The sequence below is a fragment of the Ctenopharyngodon idella genome, chromosome 15, assembly GCF_019924925.1.
Source record: "Ctenopharyngodon idella isolate HZGC_01 chromosome 15, HZGC01, whole genome shotgun sequence".
Taxonomy (NCBI): domain Eukaryota; kingdom Metazoa; phylum Chordata; class Actinopteri; order Cypriniformes; family Xenocyprididae; genus Ctenopharyngodon; species Ctenopharyngodon idella.
In genome coordinates this window covers 21,062,647-21,081,826 of record NC_067234.1, presented here as the reverse complement: position 1 = coordinate 21,081,826, position 19,180 = coordinate 21,062,647, and the positions used below count along the sequence as shown (strand labels likewise).

The 19,180-nt window shown below is 40.0% G+C and overlaps 1 protein-coding gene across 5 annotated transcripts in view; it reads left to right on the top strand.

Moving 5' to 3' along the window:
• LOC127495953 (cell adhesion molecule DSCAML1) overlaps positions 1 to 19,180 on the top strand; it is a 135,239-nt gene that overhangs the window by 71,417 nt on the left and 44,642 nt on the right. For all 5 annotated transcript variants that reach the window (XM_051863424.1, XM_051863426.1, XM_051863425.1 and 2 more), the window contains exons 4-6: positions 14,972 to 15,118; positions 15,511 to 15,789; positions 18,889 to 19,164. In XM_051863424.1, the coding sequence (XP_051719384.1) occupies positions 14,972 to 15,118; positions 15,511 to 15,789; positions 18,889 to 19,164 (702 nt within the window). The remainder of the gene's footprint in view (positions 1 to 14,971; positions 15,119 to 15,510; positions 15,790 to 18,888; positions 19,165 to 19,180) is intronic.

The following is a 19,180-nucleotide window of genomic DNA, read 5'->3' as shown; positions in this document are numbered from 1 at the left end:
ACAGCAGAGTGTTTGGGTGTAAGGCTCAAAGTATGGATCGGTCTTCTTCAATAAATAATTCTCACAGATTTTTTTTTAACCTTTTTTTTAAGATAATTCCCCAGAGACAGAGTCGCAGTCAAGAGCAACTCTTCTGCACATTAAAGTAGTTATGAAGAATATGTTATGTTTAAGTTATGATTTATAGCTCTCCATTCTTTACTCCTTTAATTCTTTCTTTATCTTTCCTGTGTTCTCTCTATCCCCTCCCCCTGTGTTGTATGCTGTTTACTGATTATAGTGGCATTGGTTAAATTGGGGCAGAGCATGAGGCACCGATGCAGAAGAGACAGTGATGCAGACAGGATTCTGCCACACTGACTCTCTCTCTCTCTCTCTCTCTCTCTCTCTCTCTCTCTCTCTCTCTCTCTCTCTCTCTCTCTCTCTCTCTCTCACACACACACACACACACACACACACACACACACACACACACACACACACACACACACACACACACACACACACACACACACTTTCTCTCTCTCTGTCATTTGCAATCTCTTGGCCCCTGGGTCTTGGATGAGGGGACACCAAGTGCCACACTACAACATCTGTCTCCATAGTGCCTCACACTTTTCCTGGCTTTCTATTTTTTATTTGTTTCTGTTTTTCCTTTTCTATCATTTGATACAGTGGCCCAAAAAAGATTTTCATTCTCAAGCTCAAGAAAGTGCAACCATCCATCATAAACGTACTCCACACGGCTCTGGGGGGTTAATAAAGGCCTTCTGAAGCGAAGTAATGCATTTGTGTAAGAAAAATATCCATATTTAACAAGTTATAAAGTAAAATATCTAGTTTCTGCCAGATCGCCTTCTGTATTCAACTTAGGAAGAAAGTGTAAAACTCTCGCAGTTCAAAACACTTACGCTACGTCCTACACCTTCCGTATTCAACTTACTAAAAAAACATAACTGACGCAACGTCAGTTACCTTTTGCTTCCTAAGTTGAATACGGAAGGCAGTCTGGCGTAAGCTAGATATTTTACTTTATAACTTGTTAAATATGGATATTTTTCCATATTTTTCCACATCGCTTCGCTTCAGAAGGCCTTTATTAACCCCCCAGAGCTGTGTGGAGTACATTTATGATGGATGGATGCACTTTCTGGAGCTTCATACTCGTTGGTCCCGCTCACTGCCATTATAAAGCTTGGATGCGCCAGGATATTTATTAATATTACTCCGATTATGTTCATCAGAAAGAAGAAAATCATATACAGCTAGGATGGCTTGAGGGTGAGTAAAGCTTGGGGTAATTTTCATTTTAAATTGAACTAATTCTTTAATAAATTCTGAAAAGTCATTGAAGTTTCTGTAGTGTATTCTTCTTTTTCTAGCATGCCTTCATCAAAAACCTTAGGAAACATAATCATGTACAAAGTCGTTACTTTAGGTAACAAAATAGCAAAGCTAGTGGCATTTATTTTAACAAATGTTTGAACAAAATAATAATAATATTAATAACAATAATAATAATAATAAAAATAAATGGTCAGTTACTAGGTGTTATTATGTGGTTATTATAGGTGTTATAGGTGGCCTTACTATATACTAACAGTAAATACATACAAGACTATAGCTTTACTGTGTAAATCCCACATTTACTGCTAATGAGTTTGAGGTATGGTTAGTTTTAGGAGCAAAGGCAAGGTTAGGGTTATGGAGGTTAGAGTTAGGTTTTAGGGTTATGGTTAGGAGTAAAGTTAACAGTGTAACTACAAATGTTAATTAAATGCAAGCACTTTAAATGTAATTACAATGCACTGACTTGTATGTACATAAAAGGTAAACTGTATCAAATGCAAGAACATAGTAGTTAAAGTCACCTTCACCTAATAATGTGAAAAGCAATCCTAAGCCTGTTTAAATGTTAAACTCAATTTAAAACAGCTTTTAAATCTTAAATGAAAAGGGAAAAAATCAGCACACTTAATCACAAACCTAAGGAAGAAGCAGTGCAGTTCTCTGTGAGTGATGTTTTGGAGCTCTTGCCTCAGTGTAGGAGTCAGCCAGGCCAAACTTTCCTTGGCGAGACTCTGTATTGATTTGTGTGGGAATGGCCAGTGTGTAATGTGTGTATGTATGTGTGTGTGTGTTTACGCCTTGTGTTCTGCACATTCAGCCTACAGATTTAAGTCAATCTCACCGACAATTCCTACATCAATCATTGTCTGTTACACACATGCACCTTACAGCTTCATCTTGTCCTTAGTGCAACAGGCCTGGTTAGTTTATTAATAATTGATTTTCTAGGAAGATTTTTAGCAGCAAACACAGATTCGTTTTTGCTTTTGCCTGGTTTGCTCTTTTTTCTTCCAGACTGCAGATAATCTGCTCATGTTTGGTAGTGTTAGTTCTCTTTGGTGATGTGCATTAGAAATTGATTCCTCATTTTTGCTTCTTAACGCCCATGTCCGTATTAATTATCAATGAGCCTTAATTATTAAACGAGGAGACTCACAAAAGGACTGCAAATGTGTTTGGATGTTGTCAACTGCTTTTACGTGTGTGTTTGAAGACATAACAGCATGGAAGTAGAACACAAGATCTTGTTAATATCTCAATGGTTTCTCCAACACAGCAATGAGATTAAATGCAGAGAAAAAGGTAAAGTCTTAATAGGACAAAAAAAAAAAAAAAAAGAACCTCACATGTCTCCTCTAAACTAAAATGGTTCTTTTAAAGGGATAGTTAAAATTACCCAAAAAATTAAAATTACCCCATAATTTACTCACCCTCAGGCCATCCTAGGTGTATATGACTTTCTTGTTTCAGCCGAACACAATCGGAGTTGTATCAAAATATTCTGGCTCTTCTAAGCTTTATAATGGGAGTGATTGGAGGATGACATTTTGAAGCCCAAAAAAGTGCATCCATCGATGATAAAACGTACTCCACGCAGCTCTGGGGGGTTAACAAAAGGCTTCTGAAGCAAATCGATGCATTTGTTTAAGAAAAATATCCTTATTTAAAACGTTATAAAGTAAAATAACGAGCTTCCAGCGGAACAGCCATACTCATTCGACTTGCGCAGATCGATCGGCATATGACATCAAAGTACCACGAGAACAATTCAAATGCGTAAGGAGTCGTTTGGGGGGGGGGGGGGGGTTATATATGTATATATCTACTGTATGTATGTTCCTGCTGTTTTGATATATGTTTTTATGTATGTATGTATGTATGTATTAGGGTTGTAACGGTACATGTATTCGTCCTGAACCGTCACAGTACGGACGTCACAGTTTGTTTTCTTTATTTTACATTTGGTTTTTAATGTGAGTGTACAGTGTACACAAATAAAAACAGACTCTTTACAGTTTCGAATGATGTCTTAAGGCCTGTTCACACCAATGATGATAACTTTAAAGATATAGTTCTAAAAAACTTTCTCAATATTAAGTTCACACCACAGCTATAACGATAACGGCACAGAGAAACAATATCATTGGGATCACTTTCAGAACGATTTTATTCAGCTGATGAAAGATAAAAACATTGACAGCCAATCAGAATCCATACTGCTGTAACGAGCTTGAGCATTTAAAGTGACAGACAAGCACACGCTTAGAATAAACAGAACGATATTGTCAGCTGGCGTGGACACTAATATAGATATCTTTATAGTTATCGTTCTTGGTTTGAACGGCCTTTACTTTTATCTCTATGACCATAAATGACAGAGTATTTTAAGTTGTTTCTGCTGTTATAATGAGACAAAATCATTTGGCATTGTGATGATTTGTGTCGTGAAAGTCTCACTACCACAGTCGAGTGAAGAAATATGCGTGTCCTGGAAATGGAAAGCCTCAGGTGCCACTTCACTCATTGTCTCCTCATAGAAAAATGTAAAGTAGGCTCAGATGCAGATGGCACTTTTTCTCCTTCTCTCTCATCTTTCTGTCATTTTTTTGAAAAAGCGTAATATTGAACTTTATGCATCCGCCATTGTCGCCACATGTTAATGAACTCTCGCGCACAAAGAAAACTAATCTCTGATCTAAGTTTTATTTTTCATTATTCTATTAATTTTGTACTTTTATAACACAAGATGCTTTTCAGTTTTGTAGCTGATTGTGACCAAATACCTTTTGTTTTTTATCAGCCCTACAAAAAATATGACCTATGCAAGAGTGCATTCTGTTTACTGCTTAGTGCTTAATACACTAAAGGAGGCTATACTGTATCAATTAGGGGACTAAATGCCGCTAGGTGAAACAAACTGTAATTTACTCTACTGACTGTTCAAAATAAAAAGAAACCTAGCATTGAGGATTTGTTGCTTTTTCGAACCCTGACTTCTGTGTACTGTTTCACCCCTAATATAAATTTTATATATATATATATATATATATATATATATATACAGTATGTGCGTATGTGTTCGGTGTGTGTGTGTGTGTGTGTGTGTGTGTTTACTTATTATTTTCAGACATAAGCAGTGGTTGAGGTTGAACATGGGTTTCACAATTTCCCACTGTAGGAAACTAAGAGAGAGAGGGATAGAAGGAGGAGGGAAAAGAGCGGCAGCTGGCATTTGACGGTGAAGCATGCCTTTTTAATGAGCATATTAGTCCTCCACAAACCCACTCTCCTCCAACCATTGCACAGAGAAAGAGAGAGATAGAGGGGAGGGAATGTAAGAAGGGTGTGGTGGAAAATAAAATAGTGAAGTGAAGGGTCAAAAGGTGGAAGACTGTAGGAAATGAGGAGGGTTTGGAAAAAGGAGAAAATAATAGAAGACCCAAATTCACCGGTAGAAAAGAAAATTCACTAATGAGATCACTTTAATAATATTGTGTAAAGTAAATGGAAACTTTTGCTTGAGTTGAAACTTAAATGGAAAGTTCACCCAAAAATTAAAATTCTATCTTTCCTTAATATGTTTAAAAACTTTTATGTTCCACAGAAAGAAATAAAGTAATACAGATTTGGAATGACATAAGGGTGAGTAAATGATGACAGAATTTTCATTTTTGGGTGAACTTTCCCTTTAAGAAGCTGAAATCTCCCATACGTCTCTTGATCAGTAAGATGTTTCTCTTGGAACCCTACGCATTTGCGACCTCCAACTTCATGGAGAGGTAGAGATCGGTAATAGCTTCATGAGCCGGCCTTTAGATATGACAAACATCCTCACAACCTTGCACCAGCATCTCAGACACAACGTTTGCATTGTCATTGAGAGCCTGCGAGGTGTCAGGCGTCTTTTATCAAACTATGCTTCTATTATTACAAGACACTTCAGGCTGCCTGTTCTCTCTGCTTTGAATGTGAATAGAGCTGAAATGAAGGAGAGATATCATTCATAAGCGTAGATAGTGAAAGGGGGGCCAATGAAGGAATGAGTGGCTATTGTTGGGTGTAGATGTCCTATTGTCAGCCGCTGAGTAATTCTTTTGCGGCCAAGAAAAAGGAGAAGAAAAAAATGATGGTGGTGGAGAGAGGTGGAGCAGAAGAGAGTGAGAGAGAGGTATTGATTCTGCTGGAGCTCTGTTCATTCCCATTCATGCCCCAGTCAGATAGTTCAGTTAATACAGCATTCAGTGAGGCCTTAAGATTTAGCAGGATGGGTGTTTTATTACAGTTCAATCTTAATTACTTCCTCCATACACAAACACACCCACCACACATGTGGCAAATGTTCATTAATTGTGTGTTGTGGCTACACTGCAGTGTGTGGCTACACTTGCAGATGTGAAGAGACGATGGATGGATGGATGGATGGATGGATGGATGGATGGATGGATGGTCACCAAGGTCATGGGTTTCATTCCCAGGGGAAACACAAACTGATAAAGTGTACACCTTAAAGGGTTAGTTCACCCAAAAATGAAAATTCTGTCATTAATTACTCACCCTCATGTCGTTCCACACCCGTAAGACCTTCGTTCATCTTCAGAACACAATTAAGATATTTTTGATGAAATCTGATGGCTCAGTGAGGCCTCCATTGACAGCAAGATAATTAACACTTTCAAATGCCCAGAAAAGTACTAAAGACATATTTAAAACAGTTGTGACTACAGTGGTTCAACCTTAATGTTATGAAGCGACGAGAATACTTTTTGTGCGCCAAAAAAACAAAATAACGACTTTATTCAACAAACAACAATATCTAGTGATGGGCGATTTCAAAACACTGCTTCATGAATCTTCGAAGATTTACAAATCTTTTGTTTTGAATCAGTGGTTCGGAGAGTCTATCAAACTGCCAAAGTCACGTGATTTCAGTAAACGAGGCTTCGTCATGTCATAAGTGTTTCGAAACGTTTCGATTTTTCAATGGTTCACGTGACTTTGGCAGTTTGATGCATGCTCCGAACCACTGATTGAAACAAAAGATTCGTAAAGCTTCGAAGCTTCATGAAGCAGTGTTTTGAAATTGCCCATCACTAGATATTGTTGAATAAAGTCGTTATTTTGTTTTTGTTTTATTGGAGCACAAAAAGTATTCTCGTCACATGAACTGTTTTAAATATGTCTTTAGTAGCTTTCTGGGCATTTGAAAGTGTTAATTATCTTGCTGTCAATGGAGGCTTCACTGAGCCATCAGATTTGATCAAAAATATCTTAATTTGTGTTCTGAAGATGAATGAAAGTCTAAAAAATTGTATGAAATATGTAAATGTATCTCTCTCCCCTCTAACAAGACAGACAGATATAGTATCACAGAACCCACCTCCATTTCCCTCATTCCTTTTCCTCTATGGCTTAGAAGGTGGCTGTTTTTGTCCTTTGCAGTTAGTGAATGTTTGTGTCACTGTTGCTGGGCTGGGTTTTGCGGCCATGTACCATATGTCACATTACTATTTAATTTGCTCCGTGCTTCTCCACGGCCTGGTGTAACATGATGTGTCATTGTGAGGTTAGGATTTGTGCGGTGTTGTATTTTGTTGGCAATATACCTCCATTCCGTTGTTTCTATGTAAAAGGGATTGCGTTGTGGACAACCGCACGTTCTGAAGCTGTCCAAGGTGCTGAACTGGAGCAGCCCAGTTCTTAAGTTGCGATTGTGTGATTGCTGTCCGTGGTACTGAAAATTTTTGCTGCTACATAAACACTCTGTCCTCACATGGCTCATCTCTGTGAAGTTACCCTGACCATCTCCTGTTTCCTCTAATTCCAGCCAAAGTGGCTTTATGGCTCATGAATCCGGCTGAAGACTGATTTGAAGGTTACATCACTTTGTAAGTCACCAAAATGCTATTTGATAGTGTAACCCCACCCCTAGCCAGTCATACACAATTATTTACACACCTTTTGTGGCAGTGTATGTGTGTGTGCATGTATAATTATGTATGTATGAACAGCACTGATATCAAAAGGAAATTAAGTTTATCGGGGTGACTCCGCTCTGACCTTGGCTATGCAATGATGGCGGAATTTTGATCGTACACACACTCACACACATGTAGTGGCCAGAAGAACACATGTTTATAGTTGAACTCTCCACACTCAGCAATGTTTTATGCCTGCCCCCCGTGTCCTGTCATTAGGACGAACCAGGACGGAGTAGGCACTCGGATGAATACTAACATGCATGCGTGGATTACATGGGGGACATCTGGCTCTTTATTTGACATTTTAACCTTTCTGATTCTCAGAAAGAGAATTCAAAAGTCTGTCTTAGTATTTTATGTAATCTAGTAAGGCTTTGTTGTGTTTCACAATAAAACAATTGGGTCATGTGTTTTTTTTAATGTTATCAGTGCAGTGTTACTAGTAAAATAGAAGGAAATGTTAGATGACTTTTCAGAGATAGACATATTCCACTATGGATCACAGAGGTCTTCAAGTCACCATCCAGATCAGCAGCCCTAAAACGACCACAAACACATTTATTACCCTTTTGAAACATTTTGTGGCCTTTCATGTCGGTTTTCAAAGAATGAATTTTGAGCTGCCCCTCACACGGACTTACATGGACACATACTGTCATGACAGTGAATGTGGGACAACTTATATCAGATAGCTAGAGTGTTAGATAGAGGGTGAAGAGTTTTTAAAAGAGAGGCTACGTTCAGTCTGTCAGTGTTTAGGATTGACAGCTGCATTTACTATACAGATGTAAGTCTCAAAATATCCTGTTAACACAAAAGCTCACAATATGTCTTGAACACTATCTATATAATTGGAAGTCAAGCTTGTGTTCAATTTGTGGCGACGTCCATAAAACTGCAAAGTCTTAACACAGATAACATGACAAGATTCCAATCAAATCCTAATTAACCAACTCCAGCTTTTATACCTAATCTAAAAGTGGAGCATTTGAATCGGGTGCAGACCTCAAAACCGATGAGAGTAGCTCTGGTGGAAGACAGTGACTGGATCTAAAACCTTGACACACAACATGTATCTCTGTCTCTATAAGTATTAATGACATAACAGACAACTAGTTGTTCAGTCCAGTTCCTCCACACAGCAGGGGTCCCCCCAAAAAACAGTTGTGGGTCCTGAAAATTTACAGGTGTGAGTTTGGTTATAGAATACGGTTGTCACTCCTGAACTGTGTGTGAACGCAACTGTATTAAGGACTCAAATACAAGACTGACAACCGTATTCTGCTGCTGTGTGAACATGGCCATAGAGATCACCCACACAGATGTAATTGAAGTTCTCAAGAAGAGTGAGTCGGAATGTTGGAGTATGGAGAGGAGGAGAACAGCGGGAGCCAGTGCAACTACAGAACACAGGCTGAAGTTGGACAAGAGTGGGTGGGAAGGAAAGAGTGACAGCAGGGAAGTGGAGAGAAGAAGTAGATGCAGGGAAAGGCACAATAAATGTGTGGTGCATTGGTTGAAGAAATCTGCTTCCTTATCTAAATGTACCTGCAAGTTCTCTGTATCAGTAAAGTACAAGAGAGCGCACTATATATATATATATATATATATACTGTATAGTCAGAGCTAAAGGGCATTAGGCATGACATGCAGTGGAGCATCTGCAACCCCTTCAGTCATGACTATATTCACAATGTAGCACACCTCTAGTGCCTTATAACTAAAAGGATCCCCTCTCAACATAAATAAAATAAGGGCACATCTGAAAATTCTTTAAGTGCTGCCCTTCCACTAGAAGATATACAGTACAGTAGTTCCTGACATGTAAACTAAAGTTAATAGTTGGCCTCTAACTCTGTGTCTACACCGGGCGCAACTCGAGACTGCCTACACTCAAAAGTTCCGAACCCATTTGTACTGTTGTCAGAAGTAGCCATGGTGTAAGGATGCTGTTAAACAGGTGGTTCGCATTAAGTGAAAGTGACGTGATGTGTAGCCAAGTATATATGGTGTCCCATACTCGGAATTTGTGTTCTTCATTTCACCCATCCAAGTGCACACACAGAGCAGTGAATACTGAATACGCACACTGTGAACACCCACCTGGAGCAGTGTGCTGGGGTGCCCGGGGGTGCAATTGGGGGTTAGGTGCCTTGCTCAAGGGCACCTCAGTTATTGGTAATGTGGGTGGAGAGAACGCGGTTCATTCACTCCCCCCACCTACATTTCCTGCCGGTACTGAGACTCGAAACCGCGACCTTCGAGGTTACAAGTGCGACACTCTAACCATTAGGCCACAACTGCCCCAATGATGGGGCACCAGTGACGATGTGTAACCAGTCAACATCAAGGTTCAGAACTGTCCATTGTTTTATAACTGAGCTTGACATTTTTCCTGAAGAATCACATTACATACATCCAGCATAAGGGTCCATCAGGTGTAAACAGGGTGCTTTGTTGTAAGACAAGGCCAGGCGAGCAGGAACTGGAGTCGTCTCTGAATACACCATATTGTTTCAAGGAAGATTTGGTTGAGGCTTTCTTACAAAATCAGCAGTGTAGTGTGTTTGAGCGTGACTGTTTCTGTGGAACAGAATAGAATTGTTTTCGCTTCATCTCTCCTTCTCCGTCCCGTCACCAACTGTCTTCCTTCACTTGGTGACATTGTTTTTATCTTTGATCCCTTTTAGCTCTTGATTTTTGTCATCTCTCCTTCGTTAACCATATTCTGCATCGAAATGACGTTGAGTTCCACCCACAGCCAATCAGAGCCCTGGCTGGCCTGTCTCTCCGTGTGCCAGGCTCTCCGTGCGTGCCCTGGTAGCCCGTTTGTGGCTTAACGAACAAACGAGCGTTAGCATCCCCTCCGTTTACACCCCTCCTTGCCAGCCTTCCCATCATCCCTCCCTCCATCTCTCGCTCCGTTTTTGCACATGCCACCGCAGCGCCCCCTAACCCACGTCACGTGAGCGCAGGGGCCCTAGCAACAGCGAGCGAGAGAGAGAGAGGGAAAAGTGGAGCGAGATAGGGAAAGAGGGAAAGAGGGAGGGGGAAGAGACGCAGAGCATTAATAAGTAATGGGCCGAACAGTTTGAAACCCGGTCCTCGTTAGCATTGCAGCGGCGCCATCATTTACATGGGAGCTCCTAGAGCAAATTCAACAACAGCTTCAGCCCACACCCCTCTTTTTTTTCTCTCTCTCTCTCCATCTTCATGTGTCTATCGTTCTCTCATCATGCATTCTCCTTCTGTCTCTCTCTTTTTATTTGTGATATTTCGGTATTTCTTTCCTGTCATCTCGTGCGCGTCTTCTTCCTCTTTTCCCTTCTGTTGTCGTTCTGTCGTTCTCCGCCCCTACCTCAGAGTCCCCTGGCATTCGTGCGTTGCAATTTTCTTTTTGTTGTTGTTCTATTTTCCACACTATTGTGTATTTCACATTACTATTCATATCCTCACTTACTCTGTTTCTTTTTACCTTGAAAATGATTGCAGGAAAATGGCGGCTTTACTTCCGGTAGAGTTTTATTTTTAGACCAGATCCTTCTCAACGGCCCTGTGCCGAGAGAGCGAGAGATTTTGCCTGCCCTCCTGACATCCAGTAACAAAAAATACACATTCTCGAACATGTATACAAACCTCTTTTCTCTTTATGTGTGTGTGAGTGTGTTTCTCTGGCCTTTGGGAGTCTGTGTAGAGTGAGATGTAACTGGAAGGTTGCCATGCTCCACACATAAATCCAATTCCACATGTTTTTTTTCTTTTCTTGGTCTGACATGATGCCCCAGGCTGCCCACGCTACACACTCCAGCACTACCACAGAACCGTGTATGTGTGTGGTACACTCAAGCCCTTGTTTTAGACAGACCTTACATGCCCCCCTCTAATCCTTCATGCACACACACACACCTCAAGGCGAAGGAAGACTAGACAAGAATTGATCTGCACTCCCAAACAGAACTGATTGCAAGGAGATGTGGGACTAATATGTGCATAGCTCTGTCTGTCTCTCTTTTAATCCATCAATCTCCATTTTTTAATCTGTACACCCAACGGCTCACTTCTTGTGTGAAGACAAATGTCTTATGGATAGTCACACACACACAGGTGCATGCATTTTCTTTAAAGCATAAATCAATACTCAAATAAAGGACTCCACTTATTTTAAGTAGCAGATGTTGAAACCATGGCTTAGTGGTTAGTGTAGCTGTGGTGCTCATATGGGAAATGTGGGTTTGAATATGGCTTGCAACATTTCCCTATTCCGTTCCTCCTCCTCCTCAGCTAAAAATAAAATAAAATAAAACCAGTAGCAGACAAATTAGATATAGAGATATGGAGAAAATGAGTGGATGAAAATAAAATCGAGGGAGTATGGAGTGATTTCACCATCATGTCATTTAAAACCTTGATGACACAAAACCAAAATTCAAGTTGCTGTTTTCTGAAAATATTTGCTGTACATTGATCTGAAATTTCATTTTAAAATGATTGAGATGTAACAAAAAAACTTTGTTGGAGGCAAAATTTTCAGCAAATATCAACTGTTCCTACCTGACCTCACGAGGAAACATAACTATTTTACAGGGTGGTGATTTCATACGATGTAATTTGTATGAAAAACATACGATTTTTAGAAAAAATTACGTATAAAGTTTCACCCCTAAACCTAATCCTCAGTCCTCAGTCAAAAACGTACAAAAGTTTAAATTAATTAGCTACCAATTTGCCAAAATGTTAAATCATTTTGATAGTTGCCATATAACTGTGTTGACTGATCATCACACAAATCTATTGTTAAAGTTTCACTTCTGAAGACGTGAAATATAGCACATCATATGATTTTTTTGTTGTTGTTGTTGTTTATGTATAGAAAAGAGCAGTTTGTATAGAATAGAACAGTGTGAACATTACTCAAACTGTCTCCTTTTGTGTTCTTCAGAAGAAACCGGTTTGCACAACATAAATAAATAATGACAGAATTTTAATTTTTGCGTAAAATATCTGTTTAATATTTCACTTCATTTGTGCAACAAATTATACAGCTAAGGGTGAAAAAATGAAGGCAGAGAGAAAGAGAGACCTTGTATCCCTGGTTGCTGATATTTAATTTACCAGTCTTCACAATGAGAAAGATCCAAGTGACTGCGATTAAACCAAAATTACTCACTGACTACCTCTCTTTCTCTTGCTCTCTCTCCCTCTCTGGTCTCTCGCTCCGGGTGAAATGTTGTGACAGCGTTGCGCTGATGTTGTAGGGGGTTAAAGTCACCAAGTGCATATTATCCTGTAAGCCTTAATATGCAGGTTGAAGCGCGAGGGCCGACTCTTAAATTACAGTTTGCTGGGCCTAGCACTCAGCGTGACAACAATACCTACACAGACACTGTGTTACGTCTATACACACACTTATACACACGTATGCTCGTGCTTAGCTGTCATACGAATATTCATTCAGCAATAAATTTTTGTGACGCAAATAATCACACATCCATACACACACACTCAATTCTGTGCACACATACTTCATTTCATTGTCTTATCACATGGCCATGACATTCACACAGTTGCACGCTGAATTTATCTTTGTTTCCAGCCATTGTCTTTGTTTGTCTGTAGCTACTATCTGCATGTGTGTGTGTGTGTGTGTGTGAGTGAGCTGCTTGTTATAGTGATGGAGTGTGTGTGTGGGCTGCCGAGTCAAGCCTGTCCTCTCCGCTTTCATAAATCTGCGTTGGATGAAGCTCTCGAGCCATAAAACTCATCGATCGCCATCCTTCACACACACGCACACACACATGCTCTTCCCACTGGGTAATCCTGCTTTCTGTAGGAACGTTGTGTCTTGTTGAGTGATTTTTGAATGTACAAGTTTGTCCTAATATAAATGGATAAACAAGACACATGGCAAATAGTCAACTAATGATACCACATCTAATTTAAACACATCTTCATGTTTTTAATGAGTCACAGTTTGTATATGACTCCAGATGTTGACCTATAGCTGAAGGTTTGGTCTTAAAGTGTGTTTATGTCTGTGTTTGTGTCAGACTTGTGTTTTGTGAGTTTTTACATTTCCAGTCCAGTTAGTTTTCTCATAACGGTGCGGTTGGCCCAATACACATGCCTTGCCTGCCTGGAGAAACTAGGACACACACAGGGACTGACTGACTGTTCTCACACACTGACATACTTTGTTGTTGTTATTGTGACCAGTGATGCGCAGTTTAGCAGAACACAGGAAAACTATTTTTTAATACTCTACACACACACACACACACACACACACACACACACACACACACACACACACATTTTATTGCTCTGAGGTTGCTCTTTCATAGCTCAGGAGACTTCTCAGTTGTTTCAATTAAGTATTAACTTTATCCTGTTTACATCTGTTATTAAGAAGCGTTTTCGCCAATCGGATCACAAGTGGACGACGCTAAATAAAGGTGTCTAAAACGTTTTGAGGTTGTCCACTTTCGACCACTTCCAGAGGTAATCGAAAACGCCTTCGACCGGATTGCTTGCATAGTATAGACACTCATGTGGTCGAATGTCTTTGAACAGCCACAAAAACACTGCCTACTCTCCACCTACTGACCTAATGCATAAACATTATGGGAAGTGCACTAGCCAGATGAGATTTAAACTTTGTCGACTGAAGACCCAATTTTGGTTTGAAGACAAAAAACGTGACAAGCACAATGTTCTCTCACCATTCCTGGTCTCCATGCGTGTTCATATGCAATTTGTCCATTAGATCGAAAGATCTGAAAAACCCATACATTTACCCACCCATAGACCCTCCCCTTGAAGAAATCAGGGCAGAAGTGGTTGAAAATGGACAAAAAAGACGGATTAAAACACCAGATGTGAACAGGAATGCGTCTCCTTCATCTACTTCATCTACAAAATGCATCCTAATAACAGGTATAAACAGGGCCTTAGAGGTTTCTGATGATGTTACCCCTTCAATGTTCTCAAGATCTCAATGTTCACTTTTAAAAATTCTGCCTATTAAAACACACGACAACAATCTACATATACATCAAACATCTTATTTGTCTTTTTGTGCCAGAAATATTCACAGCTAAAATGTTCTGAATTGAATAAGAAGGACTGAAAAGAAGGAGAAACGTTTATCACCCACTTCTGGCTTCTGGGCGAGTGCTGCAATGTAAAATACGGCCTTCGTGGATGTACAGATAAATCAGAGTGGAGTCAGGCCTCACTGATGTGAAATGAACATGACAGTAATATACTGTTACAATAACATACACATCAAATATTAAAACACTCTCTCTTTCTTAGTCTGTAATGGATTACTTGTTGTATCTTTCAAAAATTCTTTCATATCTATACATGTGTTAGTTTTTGTAACTGGAGACACTTTTCTGGATGATTTGTATCTCAGTGAGCAAGTTTTCTGACCAATTATAACATTTGGATTTTTGTAAAAGTCCAAAGATGGTTATTCTATCTGTGACTGACTGAATTTATTTCCTATGGTTGAGGATTTGCATATGAAGTTGGTACTGAATGTACTTTAGAGAATCATAAAGGCTTCAGTGTTTTTTATTCTTATGTGGGTCAATGAAATTCATGTGCACATGCTTATATCACCTCTTCTCTGTCTTCAGGTAACAGGTTTTTCCTGACATCATATGGGGCCCTCTACATATCTGACGTTCAGAAAGAGGATGCCCTCTCTACCTACCGCTGCATCACCAAGCACAAATACAGCGGAGAAACCAGGCAGAGTAATGGGGCTCGTCTCTCTGTGCTGGGTGAGTATAAGCATTTGTGTTGGTTTGTTGGGCAATTGACATCTTTGTCATTTTTGTCAATTATAGTGCACTAACCATATTTTCGTAATTGGTTTTGTTACTGTCTTAAATGTGATTCTTTGAGAAATAACATTAACATTCTAATTTATATCTTTGATATTTAAAGGGATTATATTCTACATTTTAATTGTGTATTTTTCCCTCAAGGGCACTTATGATGTAAGTCATAGGTTCTTGTAGAAAAAAAAATAGTTTAACATGAGCATTTTCTACCTTTACTTAGACCATTAGAATTAAAAAGGCAGTTCTGTACCTTTAAGATTTATGTATGTAAATTACCTGATTTGTTATAATTGGATATATATTTGCTTGGTCTTTCTCTCTTTCCATAGACCCCACTGAATCCCCGCCTTCTGTGATGGACAGTTTCCAGTCAGGAGAGGTACAAGTGGGGCGCAGCATAGAGTTGCCCTGCATCGCCTCCGGTTACCCCAACCCCACCATCCGCTGGCTGAAGGATGGGAGGCCGCTTCCTGCTGACTCCCGCTGGACGCGGCGACTGACCGGCCTCACAATCAGCGATCTCCGCCTGGAAGACTCCGGAAACTACATCTGTGAAGTCACCAACAGCTTTGGCTCCAAAGAGGTCACAGGACACCTTAATGTCATCGGTAAGGAGAAAAAGGAAATAAAGAGCAAAAGTGAAAGAGGGGAGGTACAAAAAGAAGGACTAATGGTAGGACACTCTTTAACTTGTAGGATATGTTCTTGGATCAACGTCCTTGTTGGTCCTGGAACCACGTTCCTGAACTTGGATTTTATGGTTAGTGAATATGGAAAGGCCTGTGGTTGGAGCTTCAACACCATTCTTATGAGCCTAAGAATGGGGTTAGGGATCAAGTTTGCTCGACTAAAATGTTCTTTCAGGACAACAGAATGTCCAGAAACATGTATACTTGGCAAAATCTTACAATCCTTTTCATTTACCATAGTTTCAACAAGCAGGACATTCTTGTTGGTCCTCGAACAACATTCCTATTAAACAATCATACTTATGCATAAGGATAGAGCTGTGGTTAGGCTTCAACACATTTCTTTTCAACCTATAGTAAGAGTAGGGTTAGAACTGTTTGTTTGACTGGAATGTTCTGGAACATGCAACTTGAATGTAGCCACCTACTCTATTCCCGAAAGCAGCAACCAAAACACTTTGGCAGGTGTCCTCATCTTACTTTCTGGAGATCAACCTTCCTATAGAAGGATTAGTTCTGGCCTTGCTTTCAATTAACCTACCTGTGTTTTTAAACTGAATCCGAAGAACTTGATTTGCTGGTTTAGGTGTGTTGGAGTTGGAACTCCAGGAACAAGGATGAGGGGACTTGCCCCAGGGTTTTGGCTGCCCTATAGAAGTACCCACCATTGAAGTCGAAGGATTAACCCAATCATGAAAAAACCAGGGCCAGTGGATCAGTTGTCCATCTCTTACAAAATCCTGGAATATCCACAACCTTTCATTCGAAGGAGAGGGTCCAGGTCAGTTAGGTTCAACACCATGCCATCGGACCAATCTAATGCCCCATATCTCCTGTGCAACAGTGTCATAGGGAGAAAGAGATATCGAACGGAGTATACCAGAGAGTAAACAAGAAGCACATTTGTGTTTAAGTGATTTTGGCACACTGATAGGCCTCTGCCACCTTCTCTGTGACTTACAGAGAAAGTAATATGAGAGGATTGGAAGACTGTTGTGGCCTCTCCAGTCTGACCCCTGTTCTACCAGAAATGTATGTATGTGTTCGAACAGGCATGGGAAGGGATCTCAGACCATTGGGAAGGTATTGGCTGGAGTCTTAATGTGAAAGGAAGAGGGGAATAAAGGAATGGGAGGTGGGGTGGACATTTGGACGTTTAGCCGGTGGGCACATCACACCAGTGTGCTCACACAGATTCTGACAGGAGAGGAGGGCGCACGCACGCACACACACACACACACACACACACACACACACACACACACACACACACACACACCATCATGCACAGAGGCCTCCAGCACATAACACCAGCTGCCTTATTGTTCACTGACATTTTCTCTATCTATCTATCTATCTATCTATCTATCTATCTATCTGTCTGTCTGTCTGTGTTCACAAAAAAAGGACCAATAAGGCACAACATAATTTTAACTTTTAGGCCATGTGTCCACCAAAGCATATTTATCCAAGGCTAGCATATTTTTCAAATTGTTTTCAATGGGAGTGGCGTGTTTTTAAAACACCAAGAGCGTAACGAGGCATTGAGCATCTATTTCACGCTGATGCACTGAACGCTCAGCGTTTTTACCGGTCGCTGAGAGTAGAAGAATGTTCAACTTTGGGTAAAACGCAGCGCTCGTCACTGTCACTTTGTACCCAGCCGTCCATCACAGTGGAGGAGGGGTGGGACAAATACAACACTGACCAACCGCCACATTCTGCTTGTACAATGTCAACAGATGACAACAACAAGCATAATAATGGAACAAAAATAATTTAAAACAAGATCTAGAGCAAATACTTTACATTTGTATTGATATTTCATATATAGAACAGAAAACAGACGTGGACAAAATTGTTGGTACCCTTGATAAATATGAACAAAAAAAAACTGTGAAAATAAATCTGCATCGTTAATCCTTTAGATTTTTTTTTTTTAATTCACAAAATTCTAACCTTTCATTGAAGTGTAAGAAATTAAAATAGGGGGTAAATCTCATTATGAAATAAATGTTTTTCTCTAAGACGCGTTGGACACAATTATTGGCACCCTTTTATTCAATACTTTTTGCAACCTCCTTTTGCAAAGATAACAGCTCTGAGTTTTCTCCTATAATGCCTAATGAGTTTGGAGAACACCTGACAAGAGATCAGAGACTATTCCTCCATACATAATCTCTCCAGGCCCTTCAGACTCCCAGCTCCATGTTGGTGCTTCTTCTCTTCAGTTCACGCCACTCATTTTCTTTAGGGTTCAGGTCAGGGAACTGGGATGGCCATGGCAGAAGCTTTATTTTATGCTCAGTGACACAAGTTTGTGTTGAAATTTGTGTTGAAGTTTGTTTTTGGATCATCATCCTGTTGGAAGATTCAACCAGCAACCACGGCCCATGGTTATAAGATTTCTAGAAGAAGCGGTCAGGTTTTGATTTTTTTTATCTGTTAGTATTTGCTAAAACATGTATGAACAAGATGTCCGAGACCTCCAGCAAAACAAATAGGCCCACAACATTAAAGATCCAGCAGCACATTTAACAGTGGGCATGGGGTACTTTTTATCCCTGTTTGCACCAAACCCATCTTTTGAGAGAAAAACATTTATTTCGTAATGACATTTACCCCCCATTTTAAATTCTTATACTTCAATGAAAATGTTAGGTTTTTGTGAATTTTTTAAATAAAAGATCTAAAGGATTAATGATGCACATTTATTTTCACAGGCTTTTTTGTTCATATTTACCAAGGGTATCAACAATTTTGTCCACGTCTGTATATAGAATATATAGATATATAGTACAGAAACAAACTATCTGTGAAATGAGATACTAGTTCCACTTCCGTGGATATTCCTTATCGTAGCAAGCAAAGCGTCTCTACTGAAAAAAAAAAAAAAACGCTAGCTAAAATCGCTTTGGTGGACACACGGCCTTACACTAAAATAATATATATATTTATTCAAAATTTTACCCTCAGACTCAAACAACTCTCTCTCTCTGTCTTGCTCTTTCTCCACAGAGCCTCTGAGAGTCACATTATCCCCCAAGAACCTGAAAACAGGCATCAGCAGCACAGTGATTCTGTCCTGTGCTGTTCAGGGTTCGCCCCACTTCACCGTCTCCTGGTTCCGCAACACAGAACCCATTGTGCCTGACCAGCACTTCTCCATCCAGGGAGCCCACAACGAGACACTCTTCATCACGGCAGCCCAGAAAAGACACTCAGGGGCATATCAGTGCTTTGCCACCCGCAAGGGTCAGACCGCACAGGACTTCTCCATCATACTGCTTGAGGGTGAGTGGATAATGGG